The sequence below is a fragment of the Thermobia domestica genome, chromosome 14 (assembly GCF_964235325.1).
Source record: "Thermobia domestica chromosome 14, izTheDome1.hap1.1, whole genome shotgun sequence".
In the NCBI taxonomy this organism is placed as follows: Eukaryota; Metazoa; Arthropoda; class Insecta; order Zygentoma; family Lepismatidae; genus Thermobia; species Thermobia domestica.
In genome coordinates this window covers 14,600,016-14,627,974 of record NC_137467.1, presented here as the reverse complement: position 1 = coordinate 14,627,974, position 27,959 = coordinate 14,600,016, and the positions used below count along the sequence as shown (strand labels likewise).

At 34.7% G+C, this 27,959-nt stretch overlaps 1 protein-coding gene across 1 annotated transcript; it reads right to left on the bottom strand.

Annotated features, from left to right (window-relative positions):
* On the bottom strand, positions 1–27,959 carry LOC145669537 (high mobility group protein B2-like). The gene is made up of 5 exons (XM_081737723.1): positions 27,601–27,959; positions 16,374–16,541; positions 9,260–9,417; positions 6,195–6,369; positions 1–1,686 (listed from the first exon to the last, which is right to left on the bottom strand). The coding sequence occupies exons 1-5, from the start codon at positions 27,880–27,882 to the stop codon at positions 1,531–1,533; spliced, it is 939 nt and encodes a 312-aa protein (XP_081593849.1). The 5' UTR covers positions 27,883–27,959; the 3' UTR covers positions 1–1,530.

Below are 27,959 nucleotides of genomic sequence, written 5' to 3'. Positions count from 1 at the left end.
TTTCCACACTTTCTAAAAACTTCTTTTTGAAAAGTTTTATTAGTTTTTTTTTTACCCTATGAGATACAAAACAAACACTGCCTTTTTCTAATATTTTGTTTCATTGTCCTAAAAATAACAGAGCATCTGTCATGAATTTACATGGTGCTTCGTAAGAGTGGCACTCAACATCGTGCCTTTCTAAATTAAAAACAGGCTGACTTCAAACCAGTAGTAAAATATGCTACCACTGTAAAAAAAAATTTCTTAAACCTTATTCCCCAAAACAGCAATGTATATAATTATGTAGAGGATTTTGTAAACCTTTTATTTATTTTTTTTAAAGAACATTATCCGAATCCCCTGCAATTTCTTTAACGTTTTAAATTTGAGGAATGTAAAACAAAAAACCATAAAGAAAGCAATTTAAGATGTTGAAAAAATTCAAAACACCAGACTTTCTTTAAACTAAAAAACTCCAGATAACAGTGAAACAGCACGAAAATTTGGTCACCGACACACACATCCTGTCCATATAGTTTTCTTTTGTGTTCAAACAGGTACGCCGTCAGTAGACTTAAATAATGTGCAATTAGCGAAGTCTCTTAAAAGGTGTACAGTTCATTTGAACACCTTACAATTATTTCGCACTGTAATAATAATATTATTTATATACGCTGGCAGCATCACTTTTTTTTCAATTAAATATACATTTTTGTTTACTTAAAACGCCTGCTCTGCAATGGCTCGAGTGAATTTGTTTTTTTAAACACCTTACTAATGAGAAGTACACATGAATAATTAAAAAAATGAACCATGAAATAGATACTGGCAAACACCAAAGCATGCCGCAGGTACAATACATTCATACATCCAGCAATTATTCTTTGTTTCCATGGACCGGAAAAGGGACTTTTTAACACTATAAAAAAAGAGGGGGAGGGAAAGGGTACCGGCGGGACTAACTGGACAGGAGAAGAAGGTATTATCTTAATTTTATATATAGATATATATATAAATGAAGAGAGCTTTGGTGGTAGCCAGCAATTGCTTTTTTGTTTTTTTACGAAAAAATTTTCATTTATGGAACCCATGACCTAATCCCTTCGCACACATCCACGGAAAACTGGCATTTTAAAGTTTTGAGCAGCAGAAGAAAGATACCGGTATATATATTATTTATATATATATATTATGTATAATATTTTACAAACTGACAAAAAAATGCTTGTCGATTCTTTTACTTTTCTTTGTTAAAAAACATTTACGATCACTGATCACCCCTATATTCAGGGCAACTATATTTCAATAGCTCACGGTGAGCAAGGAAAAACAACTGCTGTCTCTATGTGGAGATAGAGCCATTGGGAACCAACATTGGTAAGTACGTACGAAGTGAAAAAACCCAAGTTATGTACAATGGGCATGAATGGGATGAACAGTGTATATTATCAGCTCTCTTCACAGCATGACAAAAAAAATCTCATACGCTCACAGACACACTTAAAACATTCACACTACTCTCTCTCTCGTTCTCATCACCACCACAGTTTATTCATCATCATCCGCGTCCTCTTCATCTTCCTCTTCACCGTCTTCTTGTTCTTCATCATCTTCCTCCTCGTCGCTTTCCGGTTTCTTCATTATGGGAGCCTGCATCGGCATCGCCTGTACACCTTTCGGTTTCTTTTTGTATGCTGTCATTTCCTGAAATGAAACAAAAAAGTATTTCGTTAATAATTCCTCGTTCCAGAAGGTGAAAGGCACCATTAACACTACACTCAAAGAATAAAATTAAAATAAAAAGTAAGTCGTGTAATAGTAATTTACATATATAACCAGGGTGTCTACTGTGTTTCATTTTCAAAATTCCAGTATACTCAGTATAACTATCAACAAAATTCCTGTACCTAATACAATGATTTTTTAAAAGTCCTTTAGGAATAATCACACTCTTGACTTCAGGTTTGTAATTCTTTTACCATCAAAAGAATATTTAATTTTTAATAAATTTAGTTAATCTTGATTCTTTTTGAAATACAAAGATTTTTTAATATTTTTAAAAGGCCTCCCAATTCCCCTCTCACAGCCCTTCACTCAACCAATTGGGTTAAATGCCTGATTACAAAATGTATACAACTCTTCCTTTGGAAAAATTTACAATCTCAATGCATAGAAAATTGTTTGTACGACTATTAAAACAATTACAAAAAAGTATTGTTGACAAATTACCAGTTTCATGATTTTTTCCAGTATGTGGATCAAAATCCCAGCATAATTTCAGTATTTCCAGTATAAAAATTACATTTCAGTATAATTCAAGTATTTCCAGCATCAGTCGACACCCTGATAACGGACCCGCTAATTTGAAATTCGAAAACTTAACAACACACTTATTTCTATTGAAAACAATCATAAAAACTGAGTACATTGAACTTTTGAAGTCCTTTGGGTAAATTAGAAGTAATCACAGCACAAGATATTTAGTGCGATAGATTGCAAATAGAAGAATTCAGTTTTAACTGGTTTTTAGTTATCTAGAGGCAACCGAAGGAAAGAGTGACAAAAACTCAATCTTATGATAATCTCTTGTGGAATGTGGGCTAGTAAAATTTGGTTGTTTATTTGCATCCCTGAATTAAAGCAAAATAAGATTATCAACATCTTGAGGTGAGAACAGAATTATGCGTGTACTCTTGTTTAGGGTATTGCCCTTAAGTGTGATTTCCATGAAATGCCTGGCACAATCTATGTGCGGAGTAAATGCAGTTTGTTTTCAGTATGGCATTACACAAATGCTTATGTACTGCCTTGAAGCTTAGTGTATATTATTATATTTAAGTAGAGTAGTTTTATTATGTTAATTGGTGGCATCCAAAAAAGCATGATTTTGAATAATTTTCCCCCTGTTCTATTAGGACAACGAAATAAAAACACTCCGCTGTATATATGACGCAGATTTATAACAACATGTTTAACACAAGCGCAACTACTTCGATTCTCATGAAATAATTAAATGTAAACCCGAATTATAGTGCGCATCTGATAGGTTTTACGAGTAATACACCTGGTATCGAGCACCATTGCTCAAGATGGCGTAATAATTTCTGAAAGTACGATCCTACATTGTGAAATGTAAGCCCGTGGTAGCCGAAAAGTCGATCAAGAGTATGGGTAGAGGTCTGCGTAGATATAAAATATTGTATTCACATCATTATGAATTCAACTATCGTTAAACAATTATAATGTTAAATACCTTACATAACACTAATGTACACTGTGTCCCGAAAATCCTACTAAAATAATTAAAAATACATATTTTTAGAATTCCTACGGCTCATTATAGACGATTGTTAAAATCATTAACAAAATATACCAAACGGGTAAATACTTTCAAGTTAAATCTTTCTATGTTATAAGCCAACAATGTTAAGCAAAATTTAATAAAATTCATAGACAAAAATTATGAACTTAATGGAAGAAAGAAAAAGAAAAACACGTAGTTATTTAAGCTTCCCTCAAACGAGTATTCCTCAAAGAAGTACCATCTTTATGAATTTAACAGACAATCACTACCCTATCTCTTATTCTTATACGCAACGCTGAAAGGGAGATAAAAAGTCCTAAATTATTTGAAACAGTAGCACCTAATAATGACTATAGGGTTTCGAAAGCAAATCCAATCAAATGATCTATTTCGTGCAGTTATATGCCGCAAAAGGAGGATCACCTTTCAGCTAAGCACAAACAGACGAACATAGAGCGTGTAAAGTGATCCACATATTGAGATGCAGCTTTGTAGTAACACACACCACGCGCCCTCAAAATATGCCGAAATCTCGAAGAGAACAACATTTGCTAATATTAAATTTGGATAAAGAATCTAATAATAACCATACTTTATTTCCTGCTGAAATAAGTATTCTCTGTGGGAAAAGTAAGATATGGAAAATTTAAAACTATCTCAGACCAGTCCTGCTACTTCACCACTTCCAAATTAATCAAAACAAGTTTCCTGAAGTATGTAGGATGATTCAGAAAGTCACTAGTTCAACCTTATGTTATGCTAAAAACTTAATTCGAACTGAAGCAAAACTTGTACATGTTTGTACTTATTACATAACACTTCTATCAAAAATATAAAATAAAATCAATTATATATATATATATATATATAAAACCCTCTCACAATGTACCCCCATTAAAATAAACCTTAAACATAACCACAATATGCATTTCATCCTGCTTTCCTACGACAAAAGTACTGTAATTAAATTAGTAGTGCGTTAAACGCATGGATGCTTAATTCTATACTGACACCATTGTTAAAGAGGGAAGCGAAAGAGCACATTCAGTTCAAGCAAATCTATTACAAGAAGGATTTTAAAAGAAATGTAATCGTACATAACCAAAATACATTAGGCAATACAATGCCATTTTCATTTTATTACATTGCATCTTTACTAACAAAGCAAGATGTTCCACATGTCAGTCACTGGGTCACTATACTCACTGAAAATACGAATCTGACATGGACTCCGAAGAACCAAAGCCAAGCCTTTGACAGTTTGTGTTAGTGTCATCGCATCAAGCGTTTCTTGTGAGAAGATGAATCGAACAATTGGAGATTAATAGGATTCATTGCCAGCCTTGACCTACTGATGATCATTAAAAGAGAATTTTGATTTATTCTCAAGTTTTTAGTTTGTATTTCAGTGCTTAAATTAGAAGACGCGTGTAACTTGTTTCACGAAACTATCCCCATGTTGTCTTAAACTGCTGTCATCTTTCAGACGTATAATGTATAAAGAGCACAGACTTAGGATACCAATAACTGGAGACTAAACATATAAGTCTATGCCAAAAGGAAGTTCTAATCTCGAGTTCTGTCCATAGAAGCCAATTATCAAATGTGAAGCAAAATGTTGACAGTAACATCAACTACCCAGCGTGACAGGTATTCCGGTTTCCACTATAGATACCAGGTGCAGCCTTTCATACATGAACTCACTCAACACGAACTGCATCAAAATATTATTATCTAATGAAGAAATTCACTTCGAAAATCTGGTATTGCTTTCCATAAATTTCCCTTACCAAGGACACTAACACTTACGGTTTGGATTAGAAAATTACATCATGAAAACCACATGTACCAGAGGTAAGCATTCTAGCATTGAGTCGCCGTGTCCCCTCTTTATGGTTTGAAATAATAATATTAATCGACCTTAATCATCTTCATAGTCGTACAAATACGGTATAAACTTACTTTCTTATTTTGAATATTTAAGAGGCAAACATGTACTTAAAATCATGAAACCACTAATACCAAACGATTTATACACTGGCAATACCTTTAACACCTCGGCACTCTGAACAAAGTAAGCCTTTTATAACTGAAATGTTCGCATTTCTTGTGGTCTACAAAGTTTCCTAACTCCTTCGTGAAATACAACTTCCTTCAGTCGTGGCATATTTTGCAGCAAACTTCAAAGGTCAGTGTAAATCTCAGTAGTATTATTCCTTTAAACAATTCATGGAAATATCATTAATATGTCAATGAATAAAATCCAAACAAGTTCTTCCATGTAAAATGGATCATATGAATATAGTCCGTACATAAATGTTCACTCGGTAACAAATTCTCGGATCTACACATGGTAACTAATGATATTCGTCACATTACAAAATACAGCGTAATTGAGCACTATCTATACCAACATGCAGAATAAATCCACTGAAACGTACTAGCAATCCTTCGCAATTCATTTCTAGCATACGAGAACTATTTTTTATTTATTTTTTTAATGTAAAATTTTAAAATATAATCTACTTATTGTACTAATTTTCTAATGTAGCCTTCACTTTCTAGTAATGTAGTCGTAGACGAAAAATCATACCAGAAAATTGATTTGTACATTCCAATTTGAAGGTCTTTAGTCATAAGAATACTTTCAGCCCTTCTGTGTCCAATATTTTCATTGCAGTACTATAAATTCAGACTTTAGGTATCTCACCCATTTAACAACTACACGATATAACAGTCAATACCTGCCGTAGTACACATCACTGATACCATTTTTAATTACATGTTAATAATTAAGCCTTGGATCTTTTCGCTAAAGGTCAACTTCCAAAATCGAGAATATTCTAGTATTTAAACCTGTAAATGAAAAAAAAAAAAATCCTAAAAATAACTAATTACTAGTACTCACTCTATCATATCTGGCTTTATCCTTTTCTGCCATTGCCTCGTATTTTGACTTGATTTCCGGGCCCGCATCTGACCACCGTTTGCCTAGTTCTTTCGCTATATCACCAACACCAAATTCTGGATTAGCCGCTTTCACTTTTGGTCTTTCATCATTACAGAACCAGAAGAACGCTGACCTAGAGAGAGAAAAAATAGTTTGGGTTATGGGAACTCTTATTTCTTTTACAAAAGACCTACAGATTTATTTGCAAATGAGAATCGAGACCACGAGCCCAATATTTTAAGAAGCACTGGTCTTTGTTGACCTTTGCAGGAGCGCCCCGAGTATACGTGAACAATAAACTTTGTAAACAATGTAAATAATTGAGAATGGCTGACTAATGCCACAAAAAATGCGCTTGAATGACCCACTCTAGTCTTCTCACTACTCCGACTTTCTTATCTCCGTAGACAGGAATTAAATATTATCTTTGCAAAGATTGCCAATGTCCGGTTCGCCTTCAAACACGCTGTGCACACGACAATAAGGCTATTCAAGAACTAAGTGATATTTTGAATATACATTCAAACGTTGCTTTCATTCAGAAGACAATACTCATACTATCAGGGTGTCTACTAAAACTCCAAATTGAAATTTCGTGACGTTTCTTTACCAAACATAAAATTTCGTAACATCCTCAAGAGCGAATTTTCATGCATGCGATAGAAGCGTGCTTTGCTTGTGATTTGGTAGTGTCTAATGCCAACCATAGGCATTTCTGGTGAAGAATTTTGACGTTCTACAGAATGCTATTCAACCTTATTTTCTCGCGTACCCCTAGCCACAGTTCGCCATCCAATTGTGTAACCCTGAAGCTGTTTAAAAGAAATTAAATCGATATGCATTTATTAACCTTAATACACATGTTCTGTTGATTAAAAAGGGGGGGAAAATAGAGACCCAATAAAAAAAGACTAATTAGTGTGGCAACCAAAAGACTTTATAAGGAGTTAAAACTGCACATCCGAAAAAAAAAAAAAAAAAAAAAAAAAAAGAGGGGAAATCTCAAAATTTTAATTATGACCATTCAATAAATATTGGAAATATGTTCATTTCAGGATTACGTACCCCTGGTTGAATACCACTGTTCTACAGAACAAAATTCTCAAGTCAGTACTTAAAATTGTACAGATAAAAAAAATCGTGACCTAAAAGCTAAAGTTCGGGATTTTCGTGACCGATCGACATCCTGATACTTTTGACCTGAAAAAACATCACACTGAATTAGCTTCCTCGTTATAAACAGCTTGATTCCACATGTAAGATTTTAACTTACGAGTTAGTCCTTTTACACATGACATATCAAATATTGTGAACTGAGACACCTGACTCGAAAGCAACAGAATGCGAAGTATTTCTGATGTCGAAATAGTTATTACACAACGAGTATGGAAAAATCTGAAAAGCGCATGTTCAGTAATATCTGTTCCATGTCCCTTCAGAAACATTTGCTACGTCAAATTGGAAATCCCAGAAGATACGAAATTAAGATTACTGAGGTTTCAAAAACCATCTAGTACTACATAAGATGAAGGCTACAACGTGAACTTTCAGAATGATCAACGTATGTCAATTGTCAGGGTGTCTACTAAAATTCCAAAATGAAATTTCATGACCTTCACCAAATCATAAAATTACCTAACATTTTCAAGAGCAAATTTGGGTGCGAATTAGGCCGAATTTTCGTCCATGCGATAGAAATGTACTTTGCTTGCGATTTGGTAGCGTATAAAGCCGACCACAGACATTTTTGCTGGTGAATTTTGACGTTTTATAGAACGAAATTTTCCAATCTGCACTCACATTTGTACAGTTAAAAAAAAAAAATCCTGACCCAAAAGCTAAATTTCGTGACTGGTAGACACCCTGATTGTAGTTTGTTGTTTCTATTGATTGCTGCTCAACTGGTATTACATATATGCTACTAATCCAGTCAGGACTACATTTACCACTTTCCGGTCAGGCATACTAGTATATAAAAGAACCTTCCCATATTATACTCAAAGGTTAGAGAAGCTCCCTACTGCGCATATAATACGGACTTGCTTTCAAAAAGTGGATTATTACTTAAAACTTAACATCACTGGAAGAAACTAAGCCGTGATAAAGTGCAGAAACAATCTGAATCCAAAAAACTCAAAATGGAACTCAAGAAATCGAAAATTTAATTCATAGAATTACTGTCAAAAGTTATTGACAGTAATGCTTGCCAAGCACTACATAGTTATGCTATATTTATGACGGACTATTTCATTTTCAACTGCAAAATGAGAGCTATATAAATGTTAAAAAGAAATCACACTAGTACAAACAGTCCTTAAAATGAAAATTATTACAACCACTCTTTCCGTGTATAAGTATTTCCTTAAAACAACTGTATTAAGATCCGGAGGTTTACTTACCAGGAAGTTTGAAATGATATTTTTAATAGCTTAATTTTAAAATGTAGCAGTTCAGCAGAAAATTATCAGTGAAATTACCTTAACTTTCAAACCAAATAAATTTAAAACAAAATCAAACCATCACATTCACCTTTGCCTTACACAATATATTTTGCTTAACTATGACGAAGATTCGAACTGTTTCGTGCTGTACCTCGTATTTATGGAAAAATGCAATTTGTCTCTCTAAGCACTTGTCAATGTCAGGAAGAAACCTCGAAGTCAGTTTTCTTCCTAAAATTGAGATTAGATAAGTAGCTCATTCAATACAAACTATTTTTCCAGTAAATATGACAAGTATGAAGAAACATTTCGTTAGTTTATCTGTGAAAAGAAAAATTTTATTAATACTCTACTACTGTTCAAACCTTTTTCTTAGAGTGCGTAACGCGCAGACAATTAATAGTATCACTTAGAATCTAGTATCAAAAGAATACATTTTTCAGGTTTGCTCCTTACAGGCCAGGAAATTATGGGTGAAAAATTGCTTGGAAAACTGAAGAGCCTTGCGCAAATTTTATAACAGAAGCCCTTTAGTCTACAAAATACATACATGACAAGAGAAAATAGAAAAATAATACTAACAATGATCTCTTGGGTGCATTGGGATCCTTCATGTGTTTCCTTTTCTTGCCTCGCTTCTCCCCTTTCGGTGGATTGTAATCTCGCATTTCTAATTCATAACGTTTCTTGTCGTTTTCTGCCATTTCATGAAATCTCTTCTTTTCTTTGTCGGACATGGTCTAAAATGAAAATTAATAGTCATTATACTACAAGTTCGAAGAATAAATCATCAAAATATTTCTTTTTTAAGTAAGTTTATTCGTAGATTCCTACATACAACGAAGATCTTACTTCACTAGGAGAAAACAATTATCATAAACTATCAAAACAAATGGCTACAACATAGAATTTTCTAACGCTGCTATTTTACCACAGAACTGAGACAATGCCAGGGTACTCCTGCATTACATAAAGGAACAATAAGTCTCAGGTTTACGATAATGTGTGCTCTGTTATCATGCTGAAAAGTCCTACTTCTTTCTGTTCATAGCTCGACAGAAGCTACAGCCATAGAAATTAAATTTTAGACAAATCAAAAACTGAAGACACTATTACCTGTAATGAGCTTTAGACGATTTTTACACGAAACACACAAGTTTTGTATATAATGAATTTGGAAAAACCTGGTTACAAATATTACCAGATTTCCACTTCGCTAACTGTAGTGCACAAAAATTTACTTAAATATGTATCTATGCGACATAAAAGATGCCGACATTTGTTCAGTACATTAATATGTATGATCAAACTTGTGTTACACGATGACTTTAATGTTTTGAAAAAGTTAGTACTTTCTGAATATTCGGATGTTTTATTAGAAGACCGAAAACTGTCTCAATAATATTTCCCAGCTTGCGATAGGAGTGTTCGTGTTCATGGTCCCAGGGCGGACCGGAACACTTAATATTACGGAAATTTAACACGGATACAGTAGCTCCGGAACATTTGAAAGTTATCACTTGACTAATTTGTACGTCCTTTGACTTTCAAGGTCTGTTTGTCGGTGTGTGTGTATGTATGCGCGTAGTTGTCAAACAGCATTGCAAAAAACAAGCTCTAGGCTCATGTGGTTGTTTTCTTGCATCTTGTGTGTTATATTGAGTTGGGGAAATGCTTGTAATTGTGAGAATTCTAAACTCCGCCAATGATGCTCGAGAAATGAATAAATGCTTCGTAAAAATTTCAGAAAATTGTAGTTCACATTTATGTTCACTATTTGTTACACAGTTGTACCACTATCGACGAGCACTATAGAAAATCGTTTAATTTCCCCTCTAAATGTGGCACTCTGACAACACATTGTACGTTAAGATAGGTACAAGTGCTCTTCTGAATAGAATAATCTCTAGTTCAACATTTTTCTGTAGTTTGCTACGACGGAGACATGTTCAGACCTGTAGTAACTAACGCAATGATCACGTTACAAAAAGTTTAACATGCTTCCATGCATTACTATATCAGCAACATTGTGAACCGTTCTGACGCAGATGTAAACTACCCTTCATTCAAAAGGCAGAAAGTGTAAGGTATGACAAAATCCTGAACCTTATAGTAATTCGCTACGGAAGAATGCGCAGTCAACCAGATCCCAAAATCATGCGATCATCACAGTTACTGTAAAAACAGTTTGTACTGAATGAAATCGAAGACTGGCATCCGATGAAGACTGGTTAACATTTTACAACATTCTAGTAGAAGTTGCTGTACTATACACTAGCAATTCAAGTTTTTTATTACTAAATGTAACATTTGATTTACACACTTAACGTTCAACAAGGAAAGAAATAATACTAATAGGATTCAAATTGAAGTCTTGAGATATTACAAAACATTAGATTGTAAATACAGTAAATTCTACGCTGAACAGAATGCTACAATATCTTTGTAAAGAACAAATTTTCGCCCGTAACAAGTCGAAACTGATGCTGAAGAGTACTGCATTAAATTAGTGTCAAATAATGGAATATAATTAACTGCACTAATTCACTACAGTTATACAGTATTTAATCTACGTAGTGCATTAAATAAACTATCTCGAATTTTTGTAAAACACAACGCAACTATAATAAATACCACTATTTACTATTCTGTGAGAGAATTTGTTTCCGTAAATAACCATACCAAGTGAACATATCTATTTACGAAGCCCATATAATGATGAAACTAGTATAGTATTTTTATTTTATTATCCTAACGGAGGATCGAATCTGCATTCGTATGACTGATTTAAAACTTACACAGACAAAACCAATCTCAGCATACTGCCTAGCCAAATGAAAGGTAAATCAATTGTCAATTCAGTGGCAGTTTGTAAAGGAGGCTAAGTTTACTTAATGTACTGAATCTTGATACACAAGAATTAACACATTATGTTAAGTGTGCTCTCCTTAGGGAACTCTAATAACCAGGAGAAAGAAACAAGTTTCCCCTATTGGCATGAAGCAATATTTAACATAATTCAAGAGATTATTATCTGAATTCCCCCCCCCCCCAAAAAAAAAAAAAATCTTGGAATAATCCGGAATGTTAAACTCCCGGCCTAACCATATGGGAATTTCACTCCAGGTGCGTGTGCATGTGGAATAACTTCTCGACAGCTTCTGATGGAATCGGAACAAAATTAGGTAGGCAGGTTGTCTAAGAAATAAAGTCTGATATATTTAGTGGTCGAAGTGTTCACTTCAACTTGCTTCACTAATATTTAGTATTTCATTAAGAAACTTTCTTTCTGAAGAACCTTCAATAATAAAATATACAAGATTACTATACTTCTCGAATACTATTCAAGTTGTCTTGGGACAAAGTTCAAAGATTTGTCTCTCGAATAGGGTTGATTTTGAATGTTTTCCTTCCACATAAAATCAATTGTAAAGGTGGCGATACAGACTATTGGCGACAATAGAGTCTTTACGCTGACTAAATTTACCGATGTAATTTCTCTGATGACCCAACATTGGTCAATACTAAAGAAATTCCTACTACAGTATAGATTCAGTTTTGGAGGACAATAACTCCATGGAATAAATTAATACAAACAAAAACACGACAGAATGCTATCTTGTTTTCAAGTTTCTACAAACACCATATTCATATAAATATTTATGTATATCGACATCTGTCTTGCATCTAGATTCTTTTCGTACAACTATTTCTAAAATAAAATTTGAAAGTTTAAAATTTTGACACTTCATCGAAAAAGGTTCTCCTGTTAGCGATGAAGTATCAGCGGACGATAGGGTTAACACCAATGCTATTAATGCGGAGTGATAACTTCCCTCCTCCCTATACTTATGCACCGATTTCAGCCTTGTTTATTACTATTACCTTGCAAGACGCCGAGGAAGGCTTGTATAACCTTTGGTTCAGTCTGATAGAAAGAAGCCATTAAGATAATAATCACCGGAGTAGTGAAATTATTTTAAATTATCACAAGTTGCTCCTGATCTCAATATGAAAATGATTACCGATTTAATCCTTGAGTAGAAGAAATTTATACCAAAAACTAAGGAAAACTAAACTACATATTATTGTTCAAACAATTACTGTACGAAGGGAACGTAAACAAAATAACGCGACCTCAGGGAAGCGGGATAATCTGTGCTTCCAAGGCAGATGATGTCAGTTCTAGAAAATCACTGTTCAAAATTGGACATTTCTCATTTTGCGCACTGCTGTCAAATCTAGTATGTTGAAATAAAATGATTAGACTCCTTTTATGGAAACATAAAAAAACGTAACTACACAGAGCAAACTATGAGAACTGACCATACTTTCCAAGTTATTTCCGGCAAAATGTGACTAACTTCTGCCTTGAAACTACAGATATATACACGGGCCATTTACCGTGACAATGGGTACAAAACGTTGACATTTTGAACCAAGTAAACATCAGTATAGAGGCCAGAGTGCTTTATGACAGCACAAGGTTAGCAAATTTGCCACCCAACGGTAGAAAGTTTGTATTTCTTACAATCACACCTACCACAAAGTATTGTTATAATGTTATAAAAGTAAATCAAAATCGTTCTATAAAAATTCAGGTAAGCGAAGCCTAAAAGTTTACAAGTTTAATTTTTTGGTGTAAATCGTGGAAGAATAACCCAAGTTCTTTTTAAGGGGAAATCTGGACAGCAAAAGAGTGCATTATCAGAAAATTGGAGAAACAATAGAATAAAGGCGACTGAGCTCCAACTTATAACTTTGGCTTTCAAAGCTTTACGGTTATGTGTGATTTCACGTTTAACAGAAACAAACCACATTTTGAGTATGTGTACTTTAAAGTAGTTAAATACATTGTTTTCATAAAGTTTAGGTTTTAAAATTATTGTTGAAAACCTTTGTATTTTAATAAGACTTCTCTAAAATCAATACACGTGAATTGTGCTGCCATCTTCCGAGTTCTTTTAAACTATATGTTGTGGAAGTTTACTGTATATGTTTATGGTCAATCCTTTCGACAATGAGATCTCGGAAACTACAGGCTCTAGAAAGATGACTTTTTCGCCGATCGATTGCAAAATTCATGTAGATTGTCCAGTTCTAATTGACTATTTAAAAAAAAAAATTGGCCACTATTTATTTATTAAATTTTTACGGGTACATTGGAAGTGTTGGAAAAAAACCTAAAGCATGACATCCTACATATTATACATTCCAACACCACATTGTTGTATATAGGGCAGGCGTTTGTTTCAGGAGCAAATAATGGAAAAGGAAGAATAACCATTTCTTCAGTCTATGAACCTTTTTTTTTTTTGGGGGGGGGGGGAGTTTATCCCAATGAACACCATATATAACCGACATTATAATTAATTGCGTATGTAATGTATGTGCTTACTATATACTGCATGCAAGAAAGAAAACACTAGTCATACATGAATTAGAAACTCCAATCGGAAGTAGGCTCAAATCTTGCAAACTGTGCGAGATATTGAGAAAAAATCGAAAAAGTCTTTCCTTTGATACCCTTTGGCCTTTTTTTAATCAATACGTCTTTCACTTGTGTCTGTAAAGGGACATGTACAGATGTTGTGAGGAATAAGAAGGAGCTTTGTATATAGCTTTAATGGACAAATTGGATTTCAGTAAACCTTGCAATAAATTTAAACCTACATTCCTACTTAAAACATTACATAAGCATTCAAATTCTCTTTTACAGAAAAATTATAGAACTCGCATTGCACAAAGGGAATCCGTGAAGACCCACCCGCGTTTCGTGGGAGATAGGACCAGTGGCATTCGGTTATATTTCACTTCTAGAAAGAGAGAAGTAGCAATTTTGTACAGTAACAAAAACGTTGGTAATTCTATAATATGGAGTAGGAGTAAAATTCCCTACTGCAACTAGAATTTAAATTCTAGGCCAGCCGTTCTGAAGATGTTCCTGAAAAAACAGGCAAATACTGGGATACTATCTCAATGATTGAAGAAACTTTTTTTTTTTTTTAAATAAATAATCCATCTTTTCGAAGAACTGAAACATTGAGATCTTTTTAAAAAATTTATTTACAGTTGCCTATTTGCTCTCTTACTACATTTTGCGATTAAAGGATCTTTGCAATATATGATAATCGTAAAATTCGTCATATTACTTGACTAGAACAATTCGGAAATTTCCCGATCTCTAATGCAAGTCCTTCGTTTTCGTGCGTGTAATTAAGTGTAATGCTGAGAAATAAGTTACATCAGATTTCGTTTTTTAAATGAACAGTTTTCAGTTTGTATTTAACTGATACGGAGAAAAATTATTTGTCTACTAATAGAGTATGAGCTATCGAAACAAAGGGAACGTAATCGCATTGCCTTTGTTTCTAGATTACCGTTTGAACGAATTTCATCAAGCACAAACAGAATTTGTTGTTTGATTCCCATCATTTTCTCCCCACAGCATTGTCTTCTGGTAGTCGAAGGACGTCGAAAGTATTCTGGGCAACTAGCGTCAGTCGTGCTTGGAGTAATGCACTCTGCAATGTATAGTTTCAAGGTATACTTCCAAGTTTTTCAGGGCTGAGTACTGAGGTTAACACTAACTAATCCTGAAAACCGCACTCGGAGGTTTAGACTATGATACTTAGGTGTAGCTAAGCTGCATCGACTTCTATGAAACCTTATTCAACTTGTATTTCACTTGCTGCCCGGGATTTTGACCTACTGGTTGTTCCCATGCTATGCAATATTTGATCGCAACCAGTCGAAGCATTTTAATTACAATGCGAAATTAAAAACAAAATGTCCTGGATGATGTTACAAACGACGCTCTTAATGGAAGTTCAAAACCATATTTAAAATGAAAGCTGCAATGAACAATCAACTTTTTTTTTTCATTTTGTAGAGGCTAAACAGCAGATGATTAGTGACTGAACCTAGTTCTAAGCCACGTTAATGGGGAGAAAAACACGCCAATTTTCAAGCTGAAAGGAACATCTGGTGTAGCTAACCGGAAACCTGTCATGGTCACCCAACCTGGATCGCTTTCCAGAAATACAAAGGAAAGCACGATTGTTAAATATATTTTAAACTGAAAGTTAACGGCTTTTTTTTTTTTCTTTCTTTAAGTCCCTCTGAACAGAAACTTGAAAAGAATCAACGCCATACAGTAATTCCCTAAAGACAACGCTAATGCGATAATATAGTTTCGCAATATAATTACTGAAGAAACAAGAAAGAAAAAAAGAGGGGAATCCATCGCACGAAAATTGAACAAACATAAGCTTCTCTCAGCCAACTTTCACATCGATTTTTAAAACCAAGCGGCAGTTCCAGTTGCCCGCATAGCGTCCATAGGAAAGAGAGGGGGAATAGTACGCGCGCGCAACAGCAGCAGCGGGGGTGATGGATCCGGGAGAGGACGATAGCCGCCAACCAGTACAACAGAAAGCTCTCAAAACCAGTTTTCTGAACAACGAGCAATGTTGCCACGTGAACGATACAAAAGCAGCAATGAATACAGCATGCCGTATACCTTCCTCCACGTTACCTACTTTGAAGTCAGAAGACAATGGGAACAATAATAATAATAATAAAAATAATTACAACAAAAGAAATTTGCCACTATTCTAACTGATTTAAGGTCCCTTTTGTATGAAACAATTCAATATTAAAATGGACTATATTTTAAACAATTTCAGAAACCTACCTTCCACCTTTCGGCACATTTCTTTGAGAATTCTGCGAAAACTACATTTTCATCTGGGTGTTTTTTCTTGTGCTCCTCTCGACACGTTTGCACAAAAAAGGCATACGCCGTCATCCGGCCTCTGGGCTTTGCATCTGCCTTAGCACGGGGCATCCTTCCTCGATTTTGCTACAAAGAAACAAAAAACAAATTATACATTTTTCAGGATTTAATGGCAAGTATTCTGAGACTGAATAAACCGTAAGATTATTTTAAATGTATCAAGTGCTCATTACTGTTGGCTGTAAGACTGGGGTGAATTCAAATTCGATTGAATGGGAACAACCAGAACAAAAATCCACGTCTGCAAACTATGCAGGACCCAGCCGAACTATCTTTTTTAAGTAAATTTACAAATTTTCTGAAAATAAATATTATCCAATGGGAGACCTGAGAAAAGAAAAAATCTAGACGCCAAGGGAAGAAAGCTGTAATTAAGAAGTAAACTTTTTTCCTTTAGCTTGTGAATAATTTGAATTTTCAACGATGGACTACATAACAGCCGCAACTGAGTTACAATCCTTGTGGAAGCATACAACGTTAACTTTCGGAATATAATCAGGTCTGCGTACATTGTATGCCCCAAAGATTCACTGAAGAACCCTTGGTCTGAAGAAAAGAAAAATCTACTATTCGAAAACTACGATTTTGTATCAGTATGTAAAATTTACGTTACTGTCGTTATAACAACCAAAAATTCTGGGTTACGTTCACTTTTAACGGGTCACGTTGTTGACAATGGAAAGGGATTTAACCCTTAACTACCACGGTGAGAAAAAGTTGCACTAATAGTCTGGTAGGGTCTGTGAAACCCCATCACAAGAAAATCACATGCCAATTCAAATGTTTAATTTTTGTCGGAATACAAGTTACATACGTGTCAATTAACGTACGATGGATCTTACAAATACGTAAAGTACTACTTCGGACAATCTGGGCAAATACATAAACTGTTTCAAACAAAGGAATCGCTCACACTGCACACACGAGAATAACTTGGCATTGGGTCTTCCCACCGGAATAGTTAAGGGTTAACTAAGTTAACTTATCAAATACTCTCCATGCACATATCCGAAGACTTCCATAAAAATCTCTATATGTATTTTCTCTCTGTGTATTTGCGAATTTTTCAATTTTGAGCCCCCACCCATTCAACGGAGAATAAATAAATAAATAATAATAAAAAAAAACAAACTGATGGAATTTTTCGCGTCTCACTGTTCGAGATATTGGCCCAAAAAGTTCCGATTTCGGGAGATTTAAGGAGCTACATCTCGGGAAAGGTAAGTCAGAAACGATATTGTTGATTCAATTTTGAACCCTCCATTCGATAGAACATCAAAAATTACTAAAGTAGTGATGGAATTTTTCGCGTCACTCCTACCATTCCCGAGATATTAGCCAAAAAGTTCGGATTAATCCTTCGTAAGTTCGTTCTGACAACGCTCTTCGAGCATTCCCAACTAGTTTATTTTTAGATATTGAAACAATATAAAAGATGAATTAATTTTCAGCTGATTTTACAACCCTTCCTAAGTAAAAGCTATTAAGTAGTAACTATGACCATACTGTTTCATCAATTCTTGATATCTACGACTCAAGAAGAAAATAATCCCCAACCTTTCAAAAATCGCACTTGAGTTTACATAACGATTAAGTGAAGCTGAAGAAACAGCATTTAATGAATCAAACACTAATTACTAGAGACCGGATGTTTAGGCACTAAAAACCTGTAAAATAGGCAGGCAAATAGGCACTAAAAATTTTGAAAATAGGCAGTAAAATAGGCACTAAAATGTAACGTGAAATAATGAAGATAAATACTCAATACCATTAAAAAATAGGTTCAAGTTATAGATAATGTTCAAAGAATATAGAAACATACCTGTTTGTTAATATCTTATTTTATTGTACATATTAAAACGAAGCTTGTTATGCATTCATACATACTGAGTGAACTTAAAAGATCTGCACATACTTCGGAAGGTGATTCGTGATATCAAAAGAAGACCTGTTGCATGATGCATATCAAAAGAAGGCAAAAAGTTCTGTTGCATGTTGTGGAATTCCGCGTCGTGTACGAGTGACAGTTGTGCCATCTTAAAATTGAAAATCGAATCCTGACAATTGGAACAAGACATAAAAGTGTGCACATACTTCGGGAGATTTTTCCTGACATTCAAGAGGACTTTTTGTCTTCTTTACATGTCACGAATCATCTGTCGAAGTATATGTACGATTTTCGATTCCAAGTTGGCACCTCTGTCACTCGTACACGACGAGGAATTCGACAACATGCAACAGGACTTTTTGTCTTCTTTTCATGTCACGAATCACCTCTCAACGTATGTGCAAACCTATCTGTTCCGTTCCAATTGTCAAGATTTGATTTTCGATTCCAAGTTGGCACCACTGTCACTTTACACGACACAGAATCCGACAAAATACAAGAGGACTTTTTGTCCTCTTTTGATGTAATTAATCACCTCCCAAAGTATATGCACATTTTTGAAGCCCACCCTGTATGTACATTGTAACGTAGCACATGTTTGTATTTACAAACACTTATTATACGTATATATGAGTCTTTATTTATGTTGTATAAATTATATATTTTCCCAATGAAGGCTTATTTTGAAGAAAATGCATAAATAGGCAACATTAGGCACTAAAGCAATTATTTAGGCAGTAAAGGTCGAAATAGGCAAAATAAAATTGGCTTAAATTGAAACTATAACCCCCCACATAAACTTTGAAACGTTATTTTTGATTATATCTTTAATATTAAAGAATAGGCATTTTGCCTAACATCCGGTCTCTACTAATTACGTACACTCATGTCCAAAATTATTGTCGCATATCTATAAACATGTCGTAGGAATATAATTTGATAATGGATTTGCCCGGTATCCCTTCTGTTGGTATAATAGGCAAAGACTAGTATGTGGCAAATTTCATGTCAAAAGAGCAGTAAATAAGAATAAAACGAAAATAAAACTCCCTTTCCATTTGGGATCATTTTGTTTCATTCATTCTAATTTTCGTATTTATAATCTTTTTCCTATGAAATTTATCACAAATATACATTTCCCGATTATACACATAGTATCAGTATTAAAAGCATCCTGCAAAATCATTATTAAATTATATTCTTACAAGAAGACAGTTATAGATATGCGACAATCATTTTGGACATGAGTGTACATTACTGAAACTAGACGTTCCGAGTGCTATCACCGCAGGTTAAAATTGACTTATTACCCATACATTGAAAATTTTACAGACACGTTTAAAAACAGTGCTTATGTTTATTTCAAGACAGAAAAACCTGCATTCTAATTGGTCAATTCAATAAATTATTTGATCAAAGAAATATGAATGTAGTAAAACTGCGTGTGACTTTCACAGGTTAACTTCAGATACTCGTAAGAACCGCACACTAGAAATACCAAATAGAGGCAAAAACGTTTAAGACCAGAATCAAACATGATTACCAGAAAACTAGTGAAAATTAAAAATTCGTACTACTTCTAAGATATCTCTTGTGAACATGGATAAAACCACACCAAAATTTATGAAACGATCTCCCGTGGTTCGACGGTGAACGAATATTACTTCACAGAAAGCTAGTGAGACCACAGTAACGTCGAACAATCCATACTTCTAAAATTGATGCAAATTTCCTTTCCATATACAAAAGGAAGCGCAAATACTAACTTCTTCTGAAGGTATTCCATTTCTTCTACTAATTTTGAGGTAATATTTTTACATTCATTGTTATTTCAAGACATTAAAATTGGCGAGAGCTTACTTCACATACTAATTAGACTAGGACCTACAAAAATCAAAACTAGTCAACTGTTACGTGAACAAAAATTCAACACAAAAGACCAATAATATAAATAGATAAATTTCAAGCGCACTCTTATTGATAACATATTCCAAGTAACTATCAATTCACTAAAGGAATAATTAATACTTCTGACCAGAGTATATATTAAAACTTAAGATAATTAAGTTGTTGAAACTGTTACAATGTTATTTTAATAAATGTGTATATACCCTGGTCAGAAGTGTTAATTTAATTATTCCTCTATTCCAAAAATGAAAGGTAATAAATCCACAACTTGAAAAGAATAATGAGGTAGGAAAAAACTAATTTAAAATTGACTGCTTCTTAGATTTCTCAGTCCAGTGGACAATTCGGCTGACAAGAAAACTAATAATTACTAGATAGTTAAATACAAGTTCTGCGTAATTTCGCCCTTCCCCCTCAATTCTATTAAAATGTATACAAATTTGATACCATTGAGTAACGCAATTTTCTCCTTTTTGGGTCTTGATAAATTTCTATCCCTTGGGACTCAACAGTTATGACGCGTACGTATTGCAAAACTGGTATATCTTCTGTTAATTACGAATATTCCATCAAAACGTTTGTAAAACAAACTGAATGCATAACAGTTGGTAGGATTCTTTACAGTAAATGGGAAGAACACTTTACAGCTATAAAATTGCACTTATTAGGAAATATTTATTATTGCGTAATACATTGCTCAATGTGCGTGCGTGTGTGTGTGTGTGTGTGTGAAGAAGAAAATGTCTGAAGCCCGAGAGTATAATACCACTAAAGCTTCCAATGGACTTATCCTTAGTTAACCGCATCCAGTTTATTTCATATTCCTATTCTGCTAGATCTTTACATTGTCCTTCCATCTGTGTTTAAGTTTTCTTTCAGATTTAATTCACAAAATATATGAAATTTACTAGCTTGGGAAAAATGAAAAGTCCAGTTTTAAAAATGATTAACTAATATATCAAAAATAAAATGCTCCTGCGTGTGATCTTATGGGTAAACAGCTCGAAATGAACATTTGGATGTAGTTTCAATCTCGAATTTGGTTTACATATTACTTTAATCAAAATATGAATGATGGGGATGAATTGACCCGAAAAATGATCTTATGAGCCTCCTGAGTGGAAAATGAAAGTATAACTCCTGATTAAGAGTAAATGAACACATCTGATTTCTTCTTTTTAAGGAAATAATTTTCTGTAATTTTCCTTTCCGCCATATTAATTGCAGATCTCCTACCTGTGATCACATCCAAGGAAAACTGCTGAACAATTGGAAACCCCATTTTGCTTCAAGGGATTCATATTTAACCATCAGGCTTAAAGGGGAATTTATCAGAAATATAAGGGTTTAAAATTATGCCAAAAACAAAGTAGGATACTTTTATTATTTTAAAATCAAACTTCCATCGAAATTAGCATCTTAAAAAGGTGAAAGGGGTTCAAATATTTTCCATTAAGCTATTGTCCCCGTGCGAAGGGTAAAATAAACCAATGAACATTGTACTAAACATTTTATCACTAGCTTTTCCCAACAAATATGTTATGAAGACCCATACGTTTAGATTTACTACTATCTCAGCCGCTAGCAATGCTTGCTTTTATAGAGTAACTTTTATCGGGATGTCTTTGACGCACAAAATGTCAGGAAAACAAGTTTTGATAACATTGAGACCTATCCAGCCAAATTATCCAGAGACCTAACCCAGCTGTGTACTATTTGAAAAACTAGAAATTCATTTAGTACTAATTAAAACTTCTGAAGTAAGATTAATCATCCGATAAGATGAATACGTAGAGAATATTTATTGTAATATTCTCTAGAAAATATTCCTTATTACCAAGAAGTTTAATTCTACGTTAAAATAAAAATGCTGCAATTATTTATAACATCACGGGGAAAAGTAGAGAGACGTATGACGTCGCCGATTCCCGTGCCCACTTTTTTTTTTTTTTTATTTATTAAAGAAAGTGGAGGAACGCCATAGGTATACTTGAAAGCGGAAGGAACGAAGTCCCTTCCCTTTAATCCTGTATAAAACATTGTATTAACATTATTATACATTCAGTTCCAGATTACAGTCGTTAAAACAGGTAATTAAAGAATTTAAAAGCAAACTTAGCTACTGCATGAAGGCTTTTTACAAATATATTTCAATAAGTTAACTCGACAATTGTGGACAAGTCCTTTACAGACGTAACAAATCTTAACTATAGTTTGGAAACTCTTCATACTTTTAGTTAACGTGTCCACGCCTTAATTATTACTACGCTGAGTTCCGTGGTTTGTCACCAAACGTTATGACAACGCATAATGATGGCAATACATCCTTAGTTTCTAATACGTATGGAAGAAGCAACAACTAATTAACTGAAACTCACGATGAATATTCAAACTATCCAAAGAAAAAGTGAACATTGGGACAATCGTGCACTCTTTTTGATTTATCCATTGGTGACAGTAACCAATTTCAGTCTTCAGAAACAGGCTCTCAAACGAATATCAAAGTGAACGGACTATTTTCTGATTACGAACTCAACTTGCCTTTACACAAACGTTGAGAAATTCATCTGATGAGTGTTAATCTTGTCACGAAGTACATTGGAAACTTGGGAAATCTGCTCAAATTATTGACTAATACAAATTCCTTAAACCTTAAGCAACGATCTCGTGTTCAACGTTGTAACAGGTTTGTTCCTTAAATGACTCAGTTTTAATGAAAAATAAATTGCTAATCAATGATCAACCACAAGAAAACGTTTCACATGGGCCACCAAGTTTGATCAAGATCCTATTTTCTATTTTCCTTTCTAAAAAGTCAACTGAAAGACGAAAAGAATTTTTTTTTTTTTTTTGTAAACACGAAGGTAGATAGCTAAGGCTACCATATTTTCGGAGAGTGAAATGAATGTTACTGCACCTCGACTTTAGTGGGAAAAGTTGAGACGATAAAAAGTAAAATAAAATAAAAATAAATAAATAATAAAATAAAAAAGCAAAAGGCTTAACAAAATCGGGATGTATGCTCGCCTATCGATGAACTGACATTACTGCAACAAGAACACTTTGCATTATAAAGACTTAATTTGAACAGACGAATACATTTACCGAAAATCAAAATTTATTACATCCCATATTAAACTAAATAACTCCCCTTACCAATTGTAATTACGTTCATACTCTAAGACATTTGCACAATTTCAAAAGAAAAGGGAAGCGCTAAAATAAAACATACACTCCTCCATCAGAAGTCTTAAAAACACCAAACTTATTTATTAAAAAGGAGTTAAGTTACCATCTCTTCAAAACTAAACGTAGAACCTGAAACTAAGCCCTAAAGTCCTAAACGAACAATCACACTAATTTGGAGGATATGTAGTCGGGACAGTGCTAATTCCATACCATTTTATTATTAGTTTGCTACTTCTATCAGCATCATAACTTTTCAAAACCCTGCACTAATACTATCTGGATTTCGAGACTAAATATGCCTAACACAATGTGATCTATCATTAAGTTAATTGCAGCATACAGAATTTTCCATAACGAACTGGTAAAATTTCACGTCTCTCGGACAAGAAGCTGCCTACAATTCCTGATGGAACCATATAGTTTAAATCCCACATTACAAGTTCAGGTTCACTAGAGTTATTGCTGAAGAGTACACAACAGAAACGAAGAAACCAGCAGGTGTGCTCAAGAATGAAGTAGAGAACCGTTCATGCTAAATTTAGAAGGTTCAGAATACTTCCTACAGAAGATGAGTATCTCCAGAAACAAAAACACCAAAATGAAAAGTCCTTTCGTTGAATACCGTTCGATAAACAAAACATCTCCAATACAACTTCAACGGTATTAGAAGCCTCGATTTCTGAAAATTTACAGACCATCCACACCGCTGTCCCTTGTCAACAGACCATAAATCTAAGGAAACAATAAGCAACTCTCGCTTAAAGAAAAAAAAAAAGTTGCAAAAGCTCTCTTTTCCTCCAATCTACTTATTATAAGAGTACTAACATTGTCTTGATCACTTGTTTACCTTTCCACCTATGACATCGGACAAGATCCACCAACCACCGTAATTCGTTGCCCTATTCGTAGTGCTCTGGGATACGGCTCTTATGTTTTGAAACTTGACAGTAAAAGCACAACTTGCATTTTTTTTTCTTACACCAGGAATATAAGGCGGCAGGTTGGCTTATCACAACACTTTAATCTACGCGTTTTTGCGGCATGAGTCTTTCTGTAGAATCCAGAGCCTGGAAACCAAAGGCTCCTTAGAAGCCATTACAGATTGTTGTATGGATCTGGAAGTTTGCCGAATAATACGAGTCAGAATCGAATTTCACTAAACTTGCAAATAGAGACGATTTATATAAATATATACCACCGCTTCTGGCAAACTCGAGTAAGACATTTACAATAATAAAGAAGTTTTTATCTTGCGAGTATGATTTCACAAAAAACCTAATCCAAACGATCCTATGGACCAAAAGAGCTTCCGGAAAGGGCGTTTTAATAGACACGTAGGTTATCGTTGTGATTTTCTATCAGACGAAATTTGAATATTCATTGAAATTAGAAGTTCAATACATTTCCATGGCTGCCAACTGTACGGGTTTAACAACTCAGGTACGAGTTGCTATTCAAAATGTATGGGTGAACTAATGACACTGGTCTCCTTTTATTGGTTAAAAGCAACAATTCGATCATTGTTATTTTGCAAAATAAATAAAATAAAAAATAGTCTTATTTAAATCCTGCTATATTGAGAAGTGCTAAAAATTAGAAGTTCAGAAATTAATTAAGAGCTTCAAACCAAACTTATTTTGTTTCTCTAACAAATATTGATCAACATTAAGGTTTAGAAACACATATGGATGTGTTTAACTGAAATAAGGCCCTAAAGAAATTGAATTTGGAGGACTTATGTTGTGAATGTACGGTCGTGCAGGTTTGAAAAGTTGGTAGCCTTATATATATCGTGCAGATCTAACATCCTGCAGGAAAATATTGAATAATTGTTACACGTAAACTGAAAGCTTAGGATACAGGTACCGTCAATATTGTCAATGATAGGAAAATACCCCGAAGTAGGTCATATATAAGGATTTTTTGCAACTTACAGAACAACTTTTGGAGCGAGGCCATATGAGACATGAAGTGAAATCCAAACCACATGAAGCCCGGCCGGGAACCCATTCTTATAACTAAATTTTTACCATCGTTCACTAGTGAATCATATTTGGACCACCTGAAACCGTACATGACAAACATTTCTTCCTGTGTAGAGAACTTAAGATTACATTTTAATGTTACAGCACCCAATCACACCAATGATCTTGCTTGCATATGACTAACAGGGTGCTTTTCGACTGCAGGTTCCCTCCCCGAGTGTGATCCGCATCACACTTTAAGAAACAAGAGTGATGTCACTGTTAAAAGGGGGCCTCAGATTTCAAATTGCAATCTAATATTTTCAATTTCCTAAATGTTCCAGTCTAGAACCTTCATTTCTGGTCATATAAGTACACATGACGTAAAAACTAGTTATCGACATTACTCAGTACTAGTGAAGAACTGTTAACCTACTAACCAAACCTTTGCTTCAATTACAAATGGGAACATCTACACTAAAACCTATGACGCGAGACGTATTTCCCGCTTCCCAGGCGGACAACTTCGTATCCCAAAATAATCCCATAAGTGTTCTCTGGCTTCCTGTATCAATCTGACAGCTTACGCTACTCCAGGAATCGAACTCAGGGTGTCATACATTAACTACGCAACAATGCACAGGAACACGCAATATTCTCTCCCTTCCTTCATAGTGTGGTCAAGGGAACTACACTATCGATCCCTAGCGTTGGAAAGGAAAACAAGCGTTCATGTACTGCGCACAATTTTCATTTGAAAACCGGAAAGTATGTAAATTAGGTATGCACAATGTCAATGAAAAATAACCTGCAAAATTAAGAAACTACTCATTTTAGATGGTTTCCTAGTGGTATCACCTCTCAAATTTACGAGATGTTAGCATATCAATCATAATATCTCTGTAGTTAACACATCCTGCAGTACTGACCACACATTTGCTGAATCTATATACAACCCCTCTTTACCCCCTATCCTTGTATTTGCTTTTTTGAGAGAATTAAGTAATTGTCACGATTTCATAGTGAAAGCTCATGGCGTTGATACGTGCATCTTGTGTTTATCGAACAGTCAGCCAAATCTATGGAATAAAATTAACGTACTATGGTTCTTAAAAAGTATAAAATTATAATTGAGATACATAATATGGCAGGAATTAATATTATCCTCTAGTTAGTACTGGTGAAACTAGTAATTTTGTAAATTAAACACACAAGCGTCTAGGTCTTTCGAGATACGAGAAATCAATTGGTGAACACAATTTTCTATAAGCCATTTCTCAGTGCTTGAAACATTTTCGCAAGACCGCATTCCTAATAATTTTAGATTTTAAAAAAATCCTCACTCCGGAGTAATAATAAGCTACGGAAGTTTCTGTAACAACACTGTTCACAGTGCATTCTACTGTTGTGTTGGCAAAAAGAAACACATTAAAATATAGAAATTACGACGAAAAAATATTGGGTGACATTTTGTTTTACCCCGAATGTACTTCCCCCCGCTCTCTCCCCTCCCTCGCCAGCGTTCTTCCATTTCATGATCATATTGAATTCCGTTTCACATACGACGAATAGACACGATTCTCACCGAACAAAACCGAGCTGAATCCAAGCACACCTTTACCCGCGGGTTGAACTATCAAGCTTTTCTGCCCTGAGGCACAATACCAAACAAAAGATTTCTTCGTGAGAATGCTACGTACGTTAACATATAGAAGTGTATCCTTTACTCTTTTAACAGTCTCCCTTTAATTAACAAAATTAATAACTTTATGCATTATTAAAAAAAAAAATGTCTGCCAGAAACTGAAAACACTGACATATACCAATGCAGCATGGGTAAAAGCTACGAATGGAGGGGGGGAAGAAAGAAATCGATTCAGAAACAAAACATTTTTATTGCGAAGCAACGAATGAGCGCCAGTGTGTCAGAAATTGATCCCTTCGCGACATTTCAAGATTTTCTACGAAATACTGCCCTAAACTAAACTTGTAACACTGTATAAAGCAGAAAAAAAGTAAATACGAACTTTGACAATCTACGTGAGGGAAAAACAAGAGTTACATATGCAACTACAACAACGTAAAGAAAAATCCTGGCATCCCCATACACAAGCAGATGCAAAAGTTGACATCTGCTCCATTATAACACAAAAGATAAAAAGTAAGAGGTACGTACCATAACAGGGGCGGGGACGTTCTGCATGCCACCCTGCATCCCTGGATACCACCACCCTGTCGCCGCCGCCGCAACGGCCGCTGATCCATCAGGCCTAACAACACCTCGATATTCGTTTTCATAACTACGCATACACGAAGGCGCTGGGGCGGCACACGAACTTTGTTGAAAGTTTGGCATCTTGTACTGGAACAAAGCTTGAGATCGTCCATCTTCACGGTTCTGGTCGTTGTTCGGCCACCACACTGCGTCCTCCCGGGTTCCCCAGCGGTGGTCCGACATGGCTTCCTTATAGCAGACTTTCCGGACCAAGAAGGGGCTCCGTCTGCGCCTGACGCGAGGCGATGTTGCCACACTTG

Excerpts from the sequence above, each read along its gene's own strand:
- LOC145669537 (XM_081737723.1), bottom strand. The coding sequence starts at position 27,882 with ATGTCGGACCACCGCTGGGGAACCCGGGAGGACGCAGTGTGGTGGCCG. Across the intron at positions 9,418-16,373 it reads AATGTGCCGAAAGGTGGAAG|ACCATGTCCGACAAAGAAAA; the intron begins GTAGGTTTCTGA and ends TTTTCATTTTAG. Across the intron at positions 6,370-9,259 it reads AATGCACCCAAGAGATCATT|GTCAGCGTTCTTCTGGTTCT; the intron begins GTTAGTATTATT and ends TTCTCTCTCTAG.